Here is a 19,178-nt window from a genome sequence, read left to right on the forward strand (position 1 = left end):
GACTGGATCCATCCTCGCTTAATAGTTGTCATTACAGCGAGGGGGAGGAAAGTGCTGATAGACTCAAAATTTTAGGCTGGCACTCTACATTTTAGTAATGATTCCAGAGACCAGACAGGGCCCAAATGTGATTACCAGATGTAAACAGGGAAGTATGATGACTGCAGTGTTAAAATGGCTTTAACAATAGTTTTTTTGTGTGATTAATTTGTACAGTTGTTGTTTGAGAGGAAGGAGTTGCGATCCATTTTCAGGCTTTCAGAGGCAGATTGCTGGCAGATCCTCGGGAAAGGCTGGATTCATTCACACAAAGTGCCATCTGAAAGGCAGGTTGCAGCTGTGGAAGTAAAGACAGATTCACAAAACACAGAGTGATAACAACAAGTGGTGATGAGCCGGCCACTAAAGAGCGATACTTTGACTATTCCCGCTATTATTCTTACATCATGCATCTTGTCTGCTGTGTTTACTGTACCTAATGAACATCGATATCCACAACAATCTCAGTCTTTCTTTACAGACCACAAAGATCTGTAACGGTGTACATTCATCTCCAAATTTATCCCGCAGTGCAGCCCGTTGGCCACACATCTTAATAACTCTCCCTCTGCCAAAATAAATTCCACTCAAACACTTAAAAGTTCCGAGAGTAAGCTCAAAAGAGGTGAAGTATCTTGGCAGACCACAGAGCAAAATGCCATGCAGTCATATGCAGCCCAGGGGATGAAGTGATTGATCTGTGACCTCGGTCTCAGCCATAAGATATTGTGGTGAAGAGTGCGGGGGAGGGCATGGATAGTGGAAAAGGGACGAGCATGAGTCAGTAACAGAGTCTGCGAAAAGCTGTGGGAGCAGAGGAAGTGTTAACAACATCACAAGTAGGAGCAAGTCAAGTTACCACGTCAGGAAGCAAAAAGGACTGAGAGTAGGATGATGGTAGGAGCCCGAGAGGTGATGGGACACATACATCCTAATCATTTAATCATGTGAAGCCAATGAAGGGAATTGTTCATCCTCAGCATGCTGTCCATGCCAAGCTGATATGTGTTACCTCTCTCTTTACGTCACTCCTTTTTATTAGTAGCCTGTAATGAGTAGCCACTGTGTGAAAAACCTACATTTAGAAAGGAGTGAGTTCAAGGATGATAAGCTATGTGTGACTCTCAAGTCCAGCACTTGTTGCCTGTACGGTGGATGAAAAAGTACATCTTCACTGGCAAATAGTAATTATAATAAAAAAGATTCGAATTTTATCTGATTATGCCATCTTGTGTCTTTAAGACAGAAATGTATTTACACAAACTGAACAGAAAATAAGTCTTTTTTTTTTTTTTTTTGGCCACTGCCTCTACAAGCAAGATGACAGAGTACATGCGTAGTCAGACCAAATTAGAATCAACTATATATGCCAAGAAAAGACTTTTTTTTAAATGTGTTAGAAGTTTTTCTACAATATTGATGAGTGAGTCTGACAACACAGCAACTTGTATCTTTTCTCTCTCTCTCTCTCTCTCTCTCTCTCTAGTCATAAAGCTGCATCAAATCAGTGCATGTGTGGTGACAAAGGGACAGTGTTGCCTCCTTTTACACCCATGATTCACGTACAGAGGCAGGAGGCAAAGTGTGCGCCAGAGCAGCAGGTCTGAGTGGCATCGAGTTACCCAAAACACTTTGATGGGCAGCTTTTTTTTGTTGTTTTGTGAGAGAAATCCAAGGATTTGTCAGGTGGGTGCTATTGTCTCTTTGCAGACGAACGCCTACAGGTTCCACTAACGCTCCACGCATGCAGCGTGATTTCCATAAACTATGACCAAAAACAAAGTCATTTCTGACACAAGAATGACACTTTTCTTACAAACACTGTAGAAAGTTTGGGATGCTGGCAAAGAGTCAGGCAAATATCACCTATTACTCATGTTACTTAGTACATTTGGGGCTTCACTTGCAAGCGCAGCGCTTCGTCACTGCATAACAATCAGATGGCTGAGTGTTGGCAGTGCAACTGATGGAATTTTACTGAAAACAGATTTCGCCTTTGAACTTCCAGATATTCCTGATCGAAAATTATTTCCCCTGACTTGCAACGCTCCGATCGCTTCTCCCGGTGTAACTGTGGCTCCGGAGGACGTGGATTAACTTTTTGATTACTGTTGTATCTGTCCGAAAACAACAACAACAACAAAAACGCAGCACTTTGACAGAATTTGACAATGTAAGTATATACGCGAGTGTTTTGTCCAGCCAAGGAAGAGACAGAAAGCACAGGGGTGGGGCGGAGGGGGGGTGGGGGGGGGGGGGGGTCATTTTGAGCAGCAACAAGTTCCTCAAGAACTTGACAGGCAGGCACAGGGGCGCTAATAATGTGATATTTGTGTCGTAAAGCTGACCTGGCTGTGCATCGCCCGTGTCAGAATAATCTAAATGACCAGTTGTGCGTATGCGTAATGGGCCCATGGCCCTTCGCCAAAGAGGGAGTTAACAGTCTAAAACACAACACGTGAATATGAATATGTCTCAGAAGTTTTTATGTCTCTGTCACAGGCGGATTTAAAGGTTTGAGGCAGTTGAACGAGCGATCAGTCAGGGACTAGTAACCCCATAAACTTGGACTGTCGTCGCTTATTTCAATCACGTAAGACCCCTAATGGCGTTGTCCGGGCGAGGGTGTTACGTATATCTGTACAAGCTTTTCTGACAACGCAGCCTTGTTGATATTTGTCTTTTACTGTAGAGCCACCAAGGTGTTGCCTAAGAGAGTTTAAGCACGCCGATATTGCAAAGGGTTATTAGATTCATAAGTCAGCGAAGTGGTGGGCGATCTACTGAGCACAGCAGAAGTTCTCATATGATGACTTCAAACAAGACACATTACCTACCAGCATCTGTTGGAGTGAGTGGATATTAAGACACTTCTATCTCCAGGACAGCGTAGGGGAAAATGGTAAGTAGCAATGGAAACACGCAGCATATGAGGGATGATTACCAGTAAATAGTCGTGCTTGCTGTTTAGTCTGGCAACGCATTGCTGGAAGGGTTGGACTCAGTGGCTACTTGAGAAACTCAGTATCGAGACCCATGTCTGATGGGGCTGATGTTGATAGAGCTTGTGTGAGAAAAAAAAAAAAAAAGACTGTGTGGCATTTCTCGGGCTAAGGATATGCCGGTACAGTGAGAGAGGTAAGGAAATATTGCATTGTGTCTGAGCGCAACGTGTGGATGTGATGTAGGATACAGGCTGTCTTGGAGGGCTGTAGTGTGTGTTGGCAGTGAGGGCTCTGCATTTTATGCATGTATGTATGTTCTGTTTTTAGCCTGTGTGTGATGATGATGATAATAATAATAATTAAAAAAAAAAAAAAAGCAACATGTGCCACTTACCTGTGACACTTGTCATAAGCGTGACATTAAGAACAATAGGGATCAGTATCAGCGGTGCCAGTTGTTATCTGTCATGAGAGTGGAGCCCTTTTGAGGCGACTATACACTGTATGGAACCGGCATTTGTGATATAGGTGCTGTTATCTGGAAGGAAATGTCCGACTAACATGTGATCAAATATTAACAGAAGCTGGTTTGGCAAGAGAGGGGGGGGGGGGGGGGATTTTACACGTGACAAGACGCGGGGAAGCGGCAGAGTAAAAAAAAAAAAAAAAAAAAACAGTTAAAGTGGGCACTCAAACAAAAAGTATATAGATATTTTCTTGGCCCCTCATAGTTACCCTGGCTGTGTTATGCTTTCAGCACGTTGGACAGAGGCACCGGAGTCGTGCATGGACTAAAACGCCGAGTGGACGCCAACTCTCTTTCTCTCTTTTCCCAGCCCCCCCTTTGCCAAACCTGGGATTGTTTTTTCAACTTTTGGTAAGCTTATTCTGAGGGAGCCTGTGGTCTGTAAACGGAAAATAAACGGGATTTTAAAGAGGAAGGAGAAAAAAAAAAAAAAAAAAGAGCAATTAAAAAAACAGGAAAAAGGAGAGAGAGAGAGAGAGGAAAAGAAAAGGAAAGGAAAGCGCTTGCCGTTGAGAGCTTGTGCTTTGAGATGTGTTTTTTTTTTGTCGAGCTCTGTGAAAGTTTAAAATGTTAGGGCGTCTGGTCTTTTGTACACCACATTCTCGGTACCTATAAGCCCCCCCACACTGCGCTAAACTTTGGGACATGCAAGTCTTGGTCGCGGAGATCTAACCACGCACATAGTGGTTGTCAGCCCTTGTAAAGGTAAGAGCACAATCCATTGTTTTCCTGTCACTCTTTTGTTCCTGTCGTCTTTACGGGGGCTTCTTCTGGCTTTTCTCAAAATGAACTTCGGCTTCACACTACAGCATGCAGCCTTCGTCTTGGCAGTGTGATCGTTGTGGGCATCAGTGACCGAAATAACTCCGAAATGAAATCCGATCCAGGTGACCAATGTCTCGTAGATCTTTTCTTTTCTTTCCTTCTGTGTAAAAAAAAAAAACGAACTTGGGCTATAGGTTGTTTTTTTTTTTTTGTTTGTTTGTTTTTTGTTGTTTTGTTTTTTTTAAAGAAAATACGGATACGAGCACATTCATTTAAGGTTTGGGTCATGTGAAACGTTTAAACTGGGACTCGCTTTCGTGCTTGGATGTTTTTCAAACGGAGCTCTTGAAGCGTTTTTGGAGTTTCCGAACACCGCCTGCTGCAACATAATTTGCGTAATCGTTGCGTTGTGCCTAATCATGCTCCCAATATGGGACTTAAGACGCTGCAGTGATCCTTCCAGCCTGCACGAACTGGAGTACTGATGCTGGTGCATTATAAAATTGTCTGGAAAAACCGCTTATCTATCTATCTGTCTATCCGTCTATCTGTCTGTCTATCTATGCTTATTTTTTCTTGTTTGATCTTCTGCATTCATGTTTTGTCTTGATGTCAAACCCTCTGGATTTTGTTATCGACCAAAAATAGCCCTACTCTTTACCCCTCCACCCCCCCTCCCCCTCCCTCCCTCCCTCTCTCCCTCCCTCCCTCCATCCATCCATCCCCCCCCCCCTCCCGTCATCGCCATCAAATCACTTGTGTTTTTACTACGACCGCTCCACGGTTTCATTCATAAGGTGCTTTTCACTTCACCTGCTACCCTACCCCCTCTTTTGTCCGTACACGGCTCTGTGTCGACCTGTCAAACGCAGGCTATGCTGATGAATGATGGAGAGAAAAAAAAAAAAAAAAAAAAACGGGGGAAAATAAAAGAAAGAAAAAAGATGAATTAATCCTTAATCGCGTTGACTCGTGTATTTTACCAAAACCAGGCTTCTTTACAGTAATCGAGCTGTTATATTATTCCTGTATGAAATTACAATAAAGATGGGCGTGGTCAAAGTGCATCCACTGACAGATGTTATGGCTGAATGTGATGGAGAGATAAGATGGCTTGATATGCAGTTGTTCGGGAGGCATCGATTTTTCTTTCTGTCTTTCTTCCTTTTTGGTTAAAAACGAATGGCACGCGTCAGATCTGCCACACGAGGCTTTTACATTCAGATGACAATCAGGCAAAACTGCTCTGGGATTTTATTTGTCTGCTCTCCTGAAGGACTTGTAGCCTAAAAATTTCGCCTCGCACCGATGCAGAAGCGGTGGATATTGTCTATTTCCTCTCTCTCTCTCTCTCTCTCTCTCTCTCTCTCTCTCTCTCTCTCTCTCCTCTTCCTTTTTTCCCTCCTCTGGTCAAAGATTTAAGATTTCTGATCCAAGACGAAGCAATTGCATGGCAAAACAACAGAAAGAGGAGAGAAAAGCCCCAACGCCCACTGGCAGTCCTGTTTTAATGAAAACTCCTCTCGGAGGCTGCATTTTTCACATAAATTACTCCAGAACGAAATATATCCAGTAAATTCCTAATTGCATTTGAAATATGTGACTCCGCTGCTGTTTTCGGTCATTCTTACCCAGCAATATAATGTGCGCAGATCGCTTTCTGCATATTATAGCCTATTACCCCTCATTTTATATGACAGTGAAACCACAATAGATCATATTACTTATTAGGCTGCCCGACATTCATAAAAATGCTCCTTTAATAAAGGCTGCGTCGCAACTGTAACAGCCACGTTTCAGTCTTACAAATGCCCACAAAGCCCGTTTACTGCACAAATTATGACCAATCAGTAATTTACCGAAGGAGGCGATGAAGGTTTTAGTAAATATAAGGTTTTAAAATCTGATATTTTAACTAAATCTTTGGCCTTTTATTCACAGATGCAATAAGGGAGTTTGATTTTTTATTTTTTTTATTTTATTATTGCAGCATCCTCTTCGACCGAATGTTTTTCTTTTTAAATAAATATAAGATGGTTCTTAGTAGAATGCCTATTTTCTGGCCATGTAGCAGTATTTTCTTCTTTTTTATTTATTTATTTATTTTTTCTACTGAGACGTGGGATTATGGTGTGGGCGTGGGCGTGTTGGGTGGAGGAGGAGGGATGAGCGGAGGCGGGTTAGGAGGGGTCTGTGGGGTGGCACGACACACTTTGTATGTATGAAGGTTTTTTTATAGCACTTTTCTGCAATGTACGTCAGCGGATCAGTCCATAAATGGGGCTGCGCGCGTTTGTGTGCGGGCGTGCGCCTGCGTGCGCTCGCGCCTGTGTGCGTGCGTCTCCGCGTGTGTTATCTTTACCGAGAATCTCCCCTCTCTCTCTCTCTCTCTCTCTCTCTCTCTCTCCCTCTGTCTCTGTCTCTGCACTCTCAGCTCTGCAGAGTTGGGGTGGGCGTCAATAACAAACCTGATGGTAGGTTTCACTGCAAAAATCAAACGAGATTCTCTCGGTAGGCCTGTTTATTTAACGAAAAAAAAACAAAAAACAAAACAAAAAAACATGCATTCCGCACAAATAAAGATAACATTAATAATATACTCGATCGTTTCATGCAGCTAATGTGTTTGTTGCTTCTTTTTTTTTTTTTTTTTTTTTTCATAATGTAAATGTTGGCCTTTGTGTGTAATTTTTGCGTTGCGATCAATTCATGCGCTTTGGGGGCTAAACGGATTTGACCAAATCTGGTTTTCAATTAAGGTCGTTCCGTTTTCTTTTAAACTGCTATTTATCACTAATAAATGTCGATTTCGGACTGTGCTGGCCCACTTCGCCACAATGTTTTCATTCATGAAATGCAATAACTTGTCTATTTATCCTAGCTGATGTCTGATAGCCTGTAAATTATAAATAGACTATTGATTATTTTGGGCTATAGATGTCGGAAACCTCGACTCACTGCTCGGTGGACGTCACGATATATTTAGAGCGAAAATTAATCATCTTAATCATTATGGAAATGTAGGCTACACCGCCCGCCGCCACCTCCACCGCCGCCGCCGCCGTCGCTGCTGCTGCTGCTGCTTTAGTCACCACCACCATCATCTTCATCATCACCAACACCTTCATCCAATTAGCAGGCTTGTTTAAACAAGTTCTGGCAGGAGGCGAAGCCTTGAACCTTTAATTATCAGTTATTCATCACAGAGGCGTGATGAAGCCCGCGATAAGTTACTAATAAACAGTGGATATAGTTATTTAGACTGTAACGACTTCTTATATGTCGAACCACTGCGGGACTACAAGGATTCACGATGCTGTGTGTGTGTGTGTGTGTGTGTGTGTGCGTGTGTGTGTGCGTGTGCGTGTGCGCGCGCGAATGTTCGATCATTCCGGCAAACCATTCAAGTGTCTCTCTCAGCATGTGAACATGCAGCACGTCGGTGAATGCAAGCAACTTCCGACAAGAAAATGAAGCACATAGGCCCATATATATACACATATATTTGTATTTCCTGTAATTCCAGACAGGCTCAAAGAGAGGCACGTTTGGACTAACTTAGGCTATATGTTGCTTTTTTTTTTTTTTTTTTTTTTGCAGTTTCCATGAGGGAAAACATCTCATTTCTGTCTTTTATCTGGTGAGGGATGTAGCTGTTGTTGCTTATGGTGGGGCAGGATATGTCGTATTAAACCAAGCAGGAGGCATATTCAAGCCATTGATTTAGTTTTCCACAGCCTCCTGTGTTGCGAATGAAAAATACCTGCTTTTAGACTTGGACTCTCATTACAAATATTTCAGCATTTCCAAGTGATTTTGAGGCATGATTAGTGTGTTTTCATTCAGCAGTGAACCAAGCAAAGGTTATTGATGCTGTGCTGATATTGAATTTGGAGGAGGAGGAGGAGGAGGAGGAGGGGGGGGGGGGGGGGGGGGGGGACTCAAGCAAGGAGACAGAAAGACAGAGAGAGGATTAATAGGCTATGGAGTGATTTTCAGTCTGTACCACTGTAGACATAATGTATCAGCTGTATGAGGATGTGGAAGGAGGAGCTTATAAGAAGCTTAGAAGACCTGTCCTCTGTGTCTGCCTGATGATTGCAATAAAGGTTATTGTCATCACAGGAGGGATGGCATTAACTCCTCACTCCAGCATCTGATTATAAAAGGCGTGTACTGAGTTTACTTTTACCAGTCTGGAGTTTTCTCAACTGTTCTGCAGCTTGCCCCTAGTCCCGTTTGACGTCATCCAACCTCATACTAAATGTTTTCTCAGTCGATGTGTTTTCTTCTCAAGGAGGAATGCAATTTCACTTTCATCGAAAAACCCTCATCGCCTTCCTTTATCCCCAGTGAAAATGACATTTCACAAAATGTCATTTCGTCCGTGTAACACAGTTCCTCTTTCGCGCAAGGAGGCATAATTCTACTTGTTAAGTGAAGCTTTCGGCAGTGCGGACCTGTCAGCATCGTGCCGCATTTGGCAAGAGAAGCCTTGAAAGGTTATACAAGTGTGTCGTGTTGTCAGCTCCTGTGGTTGTTTCTTCTTTTCTGCTGCACAAACAGGCAAAAAAAGGTTGGGTGCGGAGAAGATGCAAGAAGAGAACTACCTGACTGTTGGTGCAAATCACATGTGTTTAGCCATGAATGAGGAGGTTGAAACCAGGAGAAATTTGCCACACGGCATGCAAAGACAAAAGGTTTCAACCCAACACCTCAGACAGTTTGAAGTCATTGTTACTGGCGCCATATTGAGAAATCTTAAACCTTCAGAAATCTTACACCTCAGTTTCAAGGAAATAGTGCTTTAGCAGTTTTCAGAAAGACTCCTGGTGGCCTTCTTCTAAAAGATCCTAACACTGCTCACAACTCCTTCTTGCTCCAGAGTATTAGACATTTTCCTCATTTCATTCAGAAATCCAGTACTTCAAGCCTCAGACACGTGCACGCCAAAAGACTTCTCTTGATACACCACCTTCAGTTGTGCTGTATCTGCAGAAATGAGAGAGACCATGTTGTTGTTTTTGCTCTTCTAATGAGATGCCAAGTGATTTATTTATGAATTACTTGTTTGGAACAGCCCCCTTGTGCAGTGTGCATTTTTTTTATCCTCTTTGGAGTCATGTCGCTCAGTGATTGCTGATGCAACTCTTTGTCATCCAGAGTTTGCCCTCACCTCCTGTGAGCCTTCAGGGAGGGCTATATCTATCTTGGCATGTCCCCGGGTGTGTTGGAGGTGGGAGTGACTCATTAAGCAGGTGTGAGCATCCACTCCCATACTGCTACATGCCAAACAGGAGCTCTCCAGCTCATAAGCTCGTGCAGGGAAGAATCATGATGGCAATATAGCAAACACATCACAATAAATCTTTGCACTGGACTAGGGCCAAGTCACAAGGATAATGAGCTGCTATTTCCCCATTATGCCCACTCTGGTATTCATCAGAGGTGGAGTTTCCAAACGTTCATCACCCATTGAAAGGTTGAGGCTCCGCTGACATCTTTATTTGAATTCTACATTATAAGGGGAATTAATTGTCCCCAGTTTGTTCCTGATGAGGAGAAGCAGCATATCAAGAAGCAAAGCGGTTTCATTCTCCGAGTAAGCTCTGTGTATATAATTTAAACGTGTTTGTTTAGCTGACATTTGGTAATAATAACCTGTGAAAGCTGGTTACTACACTGCAGAGCACTTGCAGGGGAGTCATCCATCTGTTGTGGAGATGGCTCACTTTGAAAGCAGGGAGAGGCAGAATTGTTTTCAATAAGTTCACATCTTTGTTAGCCTGTTGGCATCCAAATGTTTGAACACCACTTCCATATTACAGCAGCAAAATTATAAGCCTCCTCTAAGATTAAGAGTAGCCTACATGCTATGAGAAGATTGTGAGAGTCTTCCAGCTCTTGAATGTAGAAAAAAAAGATTTAAGAAGACTCCTTCTGCCTAAAATTGATGAAATGGTGAAATAAGACGTTCACAGATACATACTTAAGACTCAAATACCCTCTTTTTTTAAAGCTTATATTGATATAAATTTCCTTGGCTCCTCGCTATCTGCAGACCAGTACAAGAAATGCTTATTTTTAATTCTCTGAATATCTAATTTTACACAAATAGGCCATCTCTAAATGGCACGCAGTGTATCACGACTTGGTGGAGACGCGCTGTTACGCAAAACCCAAAAAAAAAAAAAAAAGAAAAAAGAAAAAAGAAAGCCACTTCTTCGGCCTCAGAAAGCAAAAATACGGAAGAAGGCAGGCGTAGCTTGTGCTTTGTACATTGCAGACATTGTGGTGTTGATGCAGGCTGCACGGTATGCGCACAAACAAAAGCACATAATGCTCACTGAGAGCGCATTAATAGTTCCGCCTCGGGGCTGTTTAAACAGGAGTTTGGTGGCGACCAGTCAGCCAGCGGTAGGTCACATGTTGCAGCGTCATTGTGTAGTAAAGTTACTGTAGTTGCAAAGAGGCTCCTCATTTCAGCTCCAGAGGTCTCTCATCCCGTGGTGCCGCCGCCGCTGTGGCGTTTCAGCATGCGACAACTTCAGCTTCAGACGATCTCCAAAGGAGCCGTGCAGCCATGGGAGTGCATTACCTCATCCATGCAATTTCCACCATCAATAATTTAATCTATTTGCTCCAAAGCTGAAGAGATATCCCGAAGCTTGTCGGGAGGGTAGAGACAGGGAAAAATAGTCGCTTGAGTAAATTACTCAGGGAGTTGTCCAAAACATCCCAGATGACACCTCTGTCCTGTTGAATGGTCTGTTTTACGACTGGGCAGTAAAAGGTAGGATATGTGTCTGCTTGTTTTTCGATGAGTTGTTTGAGGCACTTGGGCTTTGCTTGCTGCTGCTTGAGCCAAAAAAAAAAAAAAAAAAAAAAAAGACAGAGATGTGTGTGTGTGTTTGGGGAAGGGGGGGGGGGGGTAGATGGAGGTAGGAGAGGTAAGAGGGGAGGGGAGGGGAGGGGGGGGGGGTCTAAAAGTAGCTCGATCAAGCCCGGTTATCCTGCGAACAGACAGCGCCGCAGCCCGAGAGGGGATATGCGTAACCTTATCCTCTCGTTCATTAATAAAAAACGGAGTTATTATGTTGATTGGGTTTCCAGTGGAGAGCACGGGCTCAGCAAGATGTAATCTGGAGAAGAGGGGGGTGGGGGGGGGGCTGTTGTTTCATTATGATTAGAGCAGCCTGAGCAATGTGAATGGTTATTTGTATTTCCAGTCAGTAACAAAGTGGAAACAATTCAGCGCGTCTCCGTGTGAAATCTCCGAATGAGTCGTTTGGACATTTACCTTTTACGCTCGTAAACAGCTCAATAAACTCTTTGTTCAGGGTGTTTGTCTATATTTGCCCATCTAGCCCCGGACTCCCCCCCCCCCCCCCCCCGTGAACGGACAGAAAGAGAGAAAAAAATGTTGTTTGGAGGGGAAAAAACTTTGATGAACTCATTAAGACTTTATAGGAAACCCGAGACCTAAACGCCCAGCTCCGTCGGCCAATATACAGTGAGTGTACTTCTCACTGCGGTGTGCTCACACCGTGCAACTTCACATTACTGGCGAAAACGAACACGGATTAACACAAAGTCCCATTTATGGAGTGGTGGAAAACTGGCTCATTTGTGACAGCTTCATGTGAAAACATCTTTTCCAAGAACTTATCCCAGGATAAGTTCTCCTGGGATGAGTTATCCCGGGATAAGTTCAGCAGTACACTAGGGCTGGATGGATAATGGTGTAATGATGAATTAATGATGTACTTTCCAAAAAATGCTAATTAGAGGCAAATGTCTTGTCAGAGTTGAGACTAATATAAGTGAACTTTTTGGTGTATTTACAATCATGCACAACAAAAACTGATTGTGCCTCCTGGAAAAAAACAAAACTATCAATCTATCTATCTATCTATCTATCTATCTATCTATCTATCTATATGAGGGAGGAAAAAAGATGGAAAGGAGGTGAAGGGAGGGAGAGAAAGAAGGAGCTCTTACTATTTCATGGTCTCACACGCCATCTAGTGGGCATACTTGGGGACTGCAGCACTTAATCTGGAGCTGTGGGTACACTGGTATTATTTTAGGTGGTTTGGTTTCAAATTTGGCGATTCACGGGTTAAAATGGACTATGCACTTTTTTGTTAAAATTACACAAGCAAACACAATTTTTAAGTGCGCGAAAAGAGAAAGAGTTTCACACGTTTAGCGATGCACATGTAGCCTCAAGAGTCAGTCATTATTTTTTACCAAACTCTATATGGTCTGACTGTATTCTTTGAATTGTTCACTGTTGCGCCCACGGTGGGAGGGAGGCAGAGACTCATTTGGATGGCAAATCACTCAGCAGCTATCTGAATGCTGGGCTTTCTGTGGCAGCGGCCGGGGTTGGCCTGGAGGCCAGGTATAATCCCTTAGTGATGCTCATCTATTACTAAACATGCTCTGAAACTATGTCAGATTGAAAACAGATCTGGAGGAAGCAAGCTTCCACATGTGTCAGCCATTACTGCAGACAACTCTAATTGCCTTTTTTTAAGCGCTGCATTGTGGCGTGCACGGGGTCCTTGGGTAGAAATTTTGATATCATGTGCTGCATGTTTTTTTTTTTTTCAAGATGAACATTTGGCATTGTGCACTGTACATGTTGAACGTGATAAAACATGTTGCTAGGTAAATAGCTCTAGCCGACACAGTTCTTGAGGAATTGAACAAAGACGGGTGCCCTCAAGGGAGCAGTGGTAGAGGCCGAGAACAAATGTTGCTATAGGTCACATATTTCTATTCAAATGTAGCGGGCACATTTCCCTCTTTCATCTCTCCTGTTTGATGTTTATTTTCCCTTCTTACAGTTCCTACGATATCATGCACGCTGTTAGTAAAGATGAAGCCATAAAGTGTGCTGACATGTGCAGGGAGTCTGGGGAACATTACTGAATGTGTAATAATACGAGCCATGCTAGTCCTTTCATGCTTTAGAGAAACTTTTCAGCATCTGTCAAAGGAGACATTTATCACTGTAATCCCCACCTGGCACAAAGAATAAATGTGAGGGTAAGTTACACATCCCTGCCATACAGCCGTGCTCTCAAAGCAGATGAACAGGTGGTCATCTAGAGACGTCAAAGCCAAACAGTAGAGTCCACGCATTCAGCTGCTCCTATTGTTCTGGGTGTTTCATGCTCTAGGTGTGTTGTCTTGTATAAAGGTGTGTTTGAGCAGTGGTTATTGCGGGCTTTATTCCCCTCCGCTCCACATGTTATTATCTCAGTACTCAGCACTGAAGTGATTTACATTTTTGGTCAAAAGACCTGTCATCTTTAGATGGCCGTGCATTAGATGACACTTTATGTGTTGTGGCTGGATTGGTTGGATGTACCTACATTTCATTTTAAAAAGGTATATTTTGAACAGTCTAGATAGAGGAAACTGCACTTTACTCAACCACTAACTCAACCGTTAGAATTTTCCTAGCCTAAACGACGACTGGTCCACAGGCTCCAAAAAGTAGATCATATTCCTCCATATGTAGTTCCTCTCTTGCTTTATTATTCCTGCTCATTATGTTAACTCACAAGCCGCTTATTTATTAACTGCAAAATCCAGCAGTGCGCATAAAATTGTTCCTTCACTGGATGTATAAAACAAGAGCAAACCAATCAGTTGTCACATTTAGCCTCTAGTAGATATAAGCCAGAGCTTCTCCACCAGTCCCATAGCAATTAAATGATTCATTGGCTTTATCACATTTTAACAGGATGTTGATTGAGAGCATAAGCCATATTGATTGTACTGATGGAAACAGGAAATCACAGAGATAGAAATAAAATCATTTGTTGTTCCCGGTGTGAGGATACCCAGGGGAATGGTATGCAATTGCACACTGTTGAGTGGCATTACCCCCAGCAACCTCCTCCCCTCCATTCTCTCCCCTATGGAGACCTGGAAGAGACGTCATCTGTGGTTGTTATGCTGCGAAATGACGCTGGCAGTCTCTCCACCCCCTGCTACTGCAATATTACCCCTGTGGTCTGTTACGGAAGATGCAGCACTCTTCGTCTGCATCATTTCCAGCATGAAGTTTGACGCCTAACAGTAATCAGCCCTCTGCCTTCATTTCCCTCATGTGGAAGTGGAACCATTTGAGTGCGATGCTGATAATAATATCAGCCTAAATGCATCCTACACATAGAGCTCGTGACTGGCCTCAATCCTGTAAACCTACATGATTTTCTGTGCTGGGAAGCCTCACGGAAAATTCTCGGTTATTGGAACCAAACCCTAAACAATGCACAGCGGTTAATAATCCTGATTTTTTTGCATGTTGAATAGGCTTTTGATAACAATTTTTAATGAAAATTTGATAATAAGCTTTGTCCTCATTGTTGTTTTAGTTGGTGAGAGGAAAAATACCCCCCCCCCCCCCAAAAAATCTCCCTGCAAACACATACATGCCGGCCCCTCCCCATGCCCTCCCCCTAACACATACACTCACACACTCTGGAGGAGCACGTCACTGAGCTCGGGGAATGAGTGGCTCATTAAGAAGAAGGATGTGATATTCTGAATAGAGACTGTGAGACTCCCAGCACATCTATTTTTAGACGAGATATCTCTATGGCAGTCACAGTGGTGTTGGTTAATTGCAGCCACGGCCCCAGATACCAATTAAGAATGAAACAAATGCTTTTAAGGTGGGGTTTTCGCTCCTCCCTGCTGTAAAGGTCCTTGTGTCCATTCTGAGTGGGGGCAGCGGAGTGTTTGCTCGGCGTGTTTTCCTGTATCAGGTTGGGACATGCAGAGTGCAGTCAAAGCCTCGGCCAGGCTATTTTTAAATGAGCCCCTGTGGAAAGCAAGATCTAGATTTTCTTTTCATTATGGTTGCTTTTATGTCTCTGGCTGTTGGATGTCCACCAATTCATTGATTTGCTGTGAATCTTAGAGCTTCTCAAAGGTAAGGGATGAATATGTGCTCAGGCAATTCGCTGGTTAAGGATGTATGTACAGTATTTCGGCTACACCTGGCTCCTTGTGGCACCTTTATTTTTTCCCCTGGCAGTGCTTTGCTTATCTTGTGAGCTGCTCTCCGGAGCCTCGAGATTGGTACTTTACAGTGCGGGGAGGATGACACATCTTTCTGTCATTCAGTTTTCTCATGACATCCTGTTAGTTCATCCTGCAGTGCTCTCGCCATCCACCTGCCAAAAACAAACAGTGTCCCTCAACAAACTCCTGCTTCCCATTCATGACTATAAGGTTTAGTATCAAACCTGTCTTACGAGCACAGACCAGTTTTTTTTTTTTTTTTTTAGATAAATAATACTGCAGCACCAGTGTTTGTCAGAGCTGACACAAACACAGCATTTCCCACTCTTTTCAGTCAGTAAGTGCTGTCCATGCTGGAGGTTCCCTGAGTGTTGCTAATGGTGATTTTGTTCATGGGGTAAAGTCATAGTCAAGAGATGGTACATGAGCTCTTCAAACAAACAAAACAAACAAAACCATATCCTTATGTCAACACACTGGCTACAGAGCCTTTCCGAATTTATATAAAAAATCCAGCGTGTTCTTTTCAAAGTTGAAAAAAAAAAAGATATGAGCTTTCACAACTGATAATAAGTTAGGCAGTGAGGGATGAATGGCAAGTTAAGCCAGTATAAAACTACGCATCCTTGCACACTCTATAAATAAACTGTACAGTTTAACACACCAGTAACAAAAAAAAAAAGCTCATAAATAATAGCAAGCCTGTAAGGATGTAGTAGCATCTAGTTGTGTAATCTTATCTTTCATAATAAACGATCTCTCTGATGCTCCGCACAGCTTTTGTGCATTGCTGCCAACAAATAAAAATCAAAGCCAGACCTCACATAGGAACAGAATGATTACAGTTTGCAAACAATTTGAAAACACCGATGACACAGTGCCAATATCGGTTTAATAAAAAAACATTTTGTGATTATTTCAAAGCTGGCTCTCTTTTTGGCAGGCAAAGAAAGAGTAGAGGGTGTAAATAAGAGGAGAGGTTTACGTGGTGCACTATGGATCAAAAATAAGCTAACTTCATTGAAAATGCTCTTTGACTAACTGTCTTGTTCTCTCTCCCCCCTCCTTCCCTCTTGTTTTCTGTCTTTGTCTCCCCCTCCAGTTCCACCAGGTTAGAAGAGTGATGACCATCCTGTTCCTTACTATGGTTATTTCATACTTCAGTTGCATGAGAGCTGCGCCCCTGAGAGACGCCCCGGGCATGCGGGGCCATCGGACGGAAGGCTACTTGGGCGCTGCTGCGACGGCCGCACGAGGCCATGGGACTCCACAGAGTGGTGGTGGGCCAGGCCAGCGCGGGGAACTGCCCTCACTCACAGACACGTTTGAGCAGGTGATAGAGGAGCTGCTGGAGGTGGAGGGAGAGGCGGCACAGCTGGGACAGGGGGCTGATAAGAGCCAGGGAGGTGGGGGCCCATCCTCTGTGGTCACCGCAGAGACCAAGGATGTCGACCTGTACGACTCGCGGGTGATGATCAGCAACCAAGTGCCTTTGGAGCCGCCCTTGCTCTTTCTTCTGGAGGAATACAAAAACTATCTGGACGCCGCTAATATGTCCATGAGGGTGCGGCGACACTCCGATCCCTCGCGGCGTGGAGAGCTCAGTGTGTGTGACAGTATTAGCCAGTGGGTGACAGCTGTGGATAAAAAGACGGCAATAGACATGTCTGGGCAGACAGTTACCGTCATGGAAAAGGTCCCTGTCCCCAATGGCCAACTGAAGCAATACTTTTATGAGACCAAATGCAACCCCATGGGGTACACAAAGGAAGGCTGCAGAGGAATAGACAAGCGGCATTATAATTCCCAATGCAGGACAACCCAGTCCTACGTGCGAGCGCTTACCATGGATAGCAAAAAGAAGATTGGCTGGCGGTTTATAAGGATAGACACTTCATGTGTATGCACATTGACCATTAAAAGAGGGAGATAGTGTATAAAATGTATAGATTTTATTGAAGAGTTTAAAAAAGAGAATAAAGAGAAAATATCTATTTGTATATATACATAACAGGGTAAATTATTCCGTCAAATGAAAATTTTATGGACTGCATGTAAAAAAAGATGAAGTTTATACAGTAAAAGTGATACTACAGTCTATTTATTGAACATATTCATGACCTTGTAAACAATTAAAAAAAATCTGATCAGTCATTTGCGCCCAGTTTAAATTACTATATCACATTCCTCAAGACATTGTGATTTGTTGACGTTGCCAAGAATTAGAAAATGAAGGAAGAAAAACAGGCAAGGAATGAGAGAGGACAGTTCCATCTTCAAAAGCTTGCATGCTGCTTCAATTGTGAATTGAGAAATTCTCCACTTACAAAAAAGGATATGATGCTGACCAAAAAACATTCCGTTTACATATTCAGCAGAAAACAATTTTCCTCTCAAGTAATTTATCTGTTTACTGTTCTAAACTTCTCAAGGTAATGTTGAAATTACATACTATGTCAAGGTGCTGTTGTCAAAGCTTTGCTGTTTATTTTTTTATCCCCACCAGAGGACGAGATATATATAAAAAAAAAAATTATATATATATATATATATACGTATATATATATATATATATATACATATATATATGTGTATATATATATGTATATATATATATATATAAGAAATTCATTCATTGACATGTTTCTGGGTTAATATTATTCATTTTGTATGTTGTGAAGTTGTTTGCAATATTAAACTGAAATATTTGAAGAAATAAAAATGACTATAGGCAACTGAAAAACAAAATCAATGTTGATAAAGTTTCAACAATGCATTTTTAGGCAGGATAAACTTTACTGTACAGACAGGCAGGCAGGGAGGAACCCAGCACACACATATACACAAGCATGTACACAAACTCTGCTCCATAAACGATCAATGGAGTTTTACGTTTTTACAGGCGGCAAGAAAATAATATATTTTCAATATATTTTCAGTAGAAGAGAGTCAGTGCATTGGGTAATGCAGAGGGAAAGCAATATGGGTGGAGAGAATGCGTATTTATGCATATTTAGTAGTTATTCAGTGTTATTTTGAGGAGGAGAAAAAGTAGAAAATGCTCCTAAACCACTTCCTGCTCCCCACCAGCACATTACTGGAACACAAATCTATGTGATTTAATAGTTTAGTGTTTATACACAGGGGCTCAGAGATTTCCTTAATTATACTCCAGGTGCTGATGTGATATTTCACAATTACTTAGAACTTAACCACCACAAGAAAAGCACCTGCATGTACAAGTGTGGACTAGTACAAGTGGGCTATGGGTGTACATGAAGCATGCCTTAGTTTAACATTGCAATGATGGATCCACCCACTCATGCATTTGTGTACATTCAAAATATACACCCAACATTTTCTAAATGGTGCATGGTAATCCCATCTTTAAATCCTCTAGAACAATACAGTCTCTCAGCTGCACCTTCACTGTGATCACAAGGAGAAGCCATTCCAGGTAACTGGTTTGGTGTGCGGGTTAAAAGACTGCTGCGTCTTCATATCAATATTCCCTGCAGCAGAGTCAGTGCATTACCTAATAAGAACCCCTTGCTTGCAAAGTCTAGAGGCCATAGTTTAAGGTTGTAGCGAGAACAATAACATTTGCTTGGGTTTTCATCTTAATATCATGAAACACTTTCAAAGTTACCCATAATAAGACACATTTCAGAGAGGTAAGACACTCATAAAAAAAAGCAAATACTAACTTCATCAAAACTTTCAATTAGGTCTTGTTTGTTGGGGTTACATATGAGCCAACCACCTCATTTTACTACTTCTTCATCAACCTGAAGGTAAGTGTGACCTCCACGGAGAACTGGATCTGGCATTTTGACATTTTGGAAACAGATTGC

The 19,178-nt window shown here is 42.6% G+C and overlaps 1 protein-coding gene across 5 annotated transcripts; it reads left to right on the top strand.

The window, feature by feature from the left end:
• Positions 1–2,327: 2,327 nt before the first annotated feature.
• Positions 2,328–17,478, top strand: bdnf (brain-derived neurotrophic factor). 5 transcript variants are annotated; one of them, XM_071490039.1, is made up of 3 exons: positions 2,328–2,941; positions 3,742–3,861; positions 16,427–17,478. In XM_071490039.1, exons 1-3 carry the CDS (start codon positions 2,939–2,941, stop codon positions 17,255–17,257), a joined length of 954 nt encoding a protein of 317 aa, XP_071346140.1. In that variant the 5' UTR covers positions 2,328–2,938; the 3' UTR covers positions 17,258–17,478. The 5 variants fall into 5 exon arrangements, with proteins under 5 accessions (XP_071346140.1, XP_071346141.1, XP_071346143.1 ...); XM_071490040.1 differs by lacking the exon at positions 3,742–3,861; XM_071490042.1 differs by lacking the exons at positions 2,328–2,941; positions 3,742–3,861 and adding an exon at positions 3,939–4,215.
• The last annotated feature ends 1,700 nt before the right edge of the window (positions 17,479–19,178 follow it).

Source organism: Trachinotus anak, unplaced genomic scaffold (assembly GCF_046630095.1).
Source record: "Trachinotus anak isolate AG129_WGS33_773 ecotype Australia unplaced genomic scaffold, CSIRO_AGI_Tana_v1 ptg000011l, whole genome shotgun sequence".
Taxonomy (NCBI): Eukaryota; Metazoa; Chordata; class Actinopteri; order Carangiformes; family Carangidae; genus Trachinotus; species Trachinotus anak.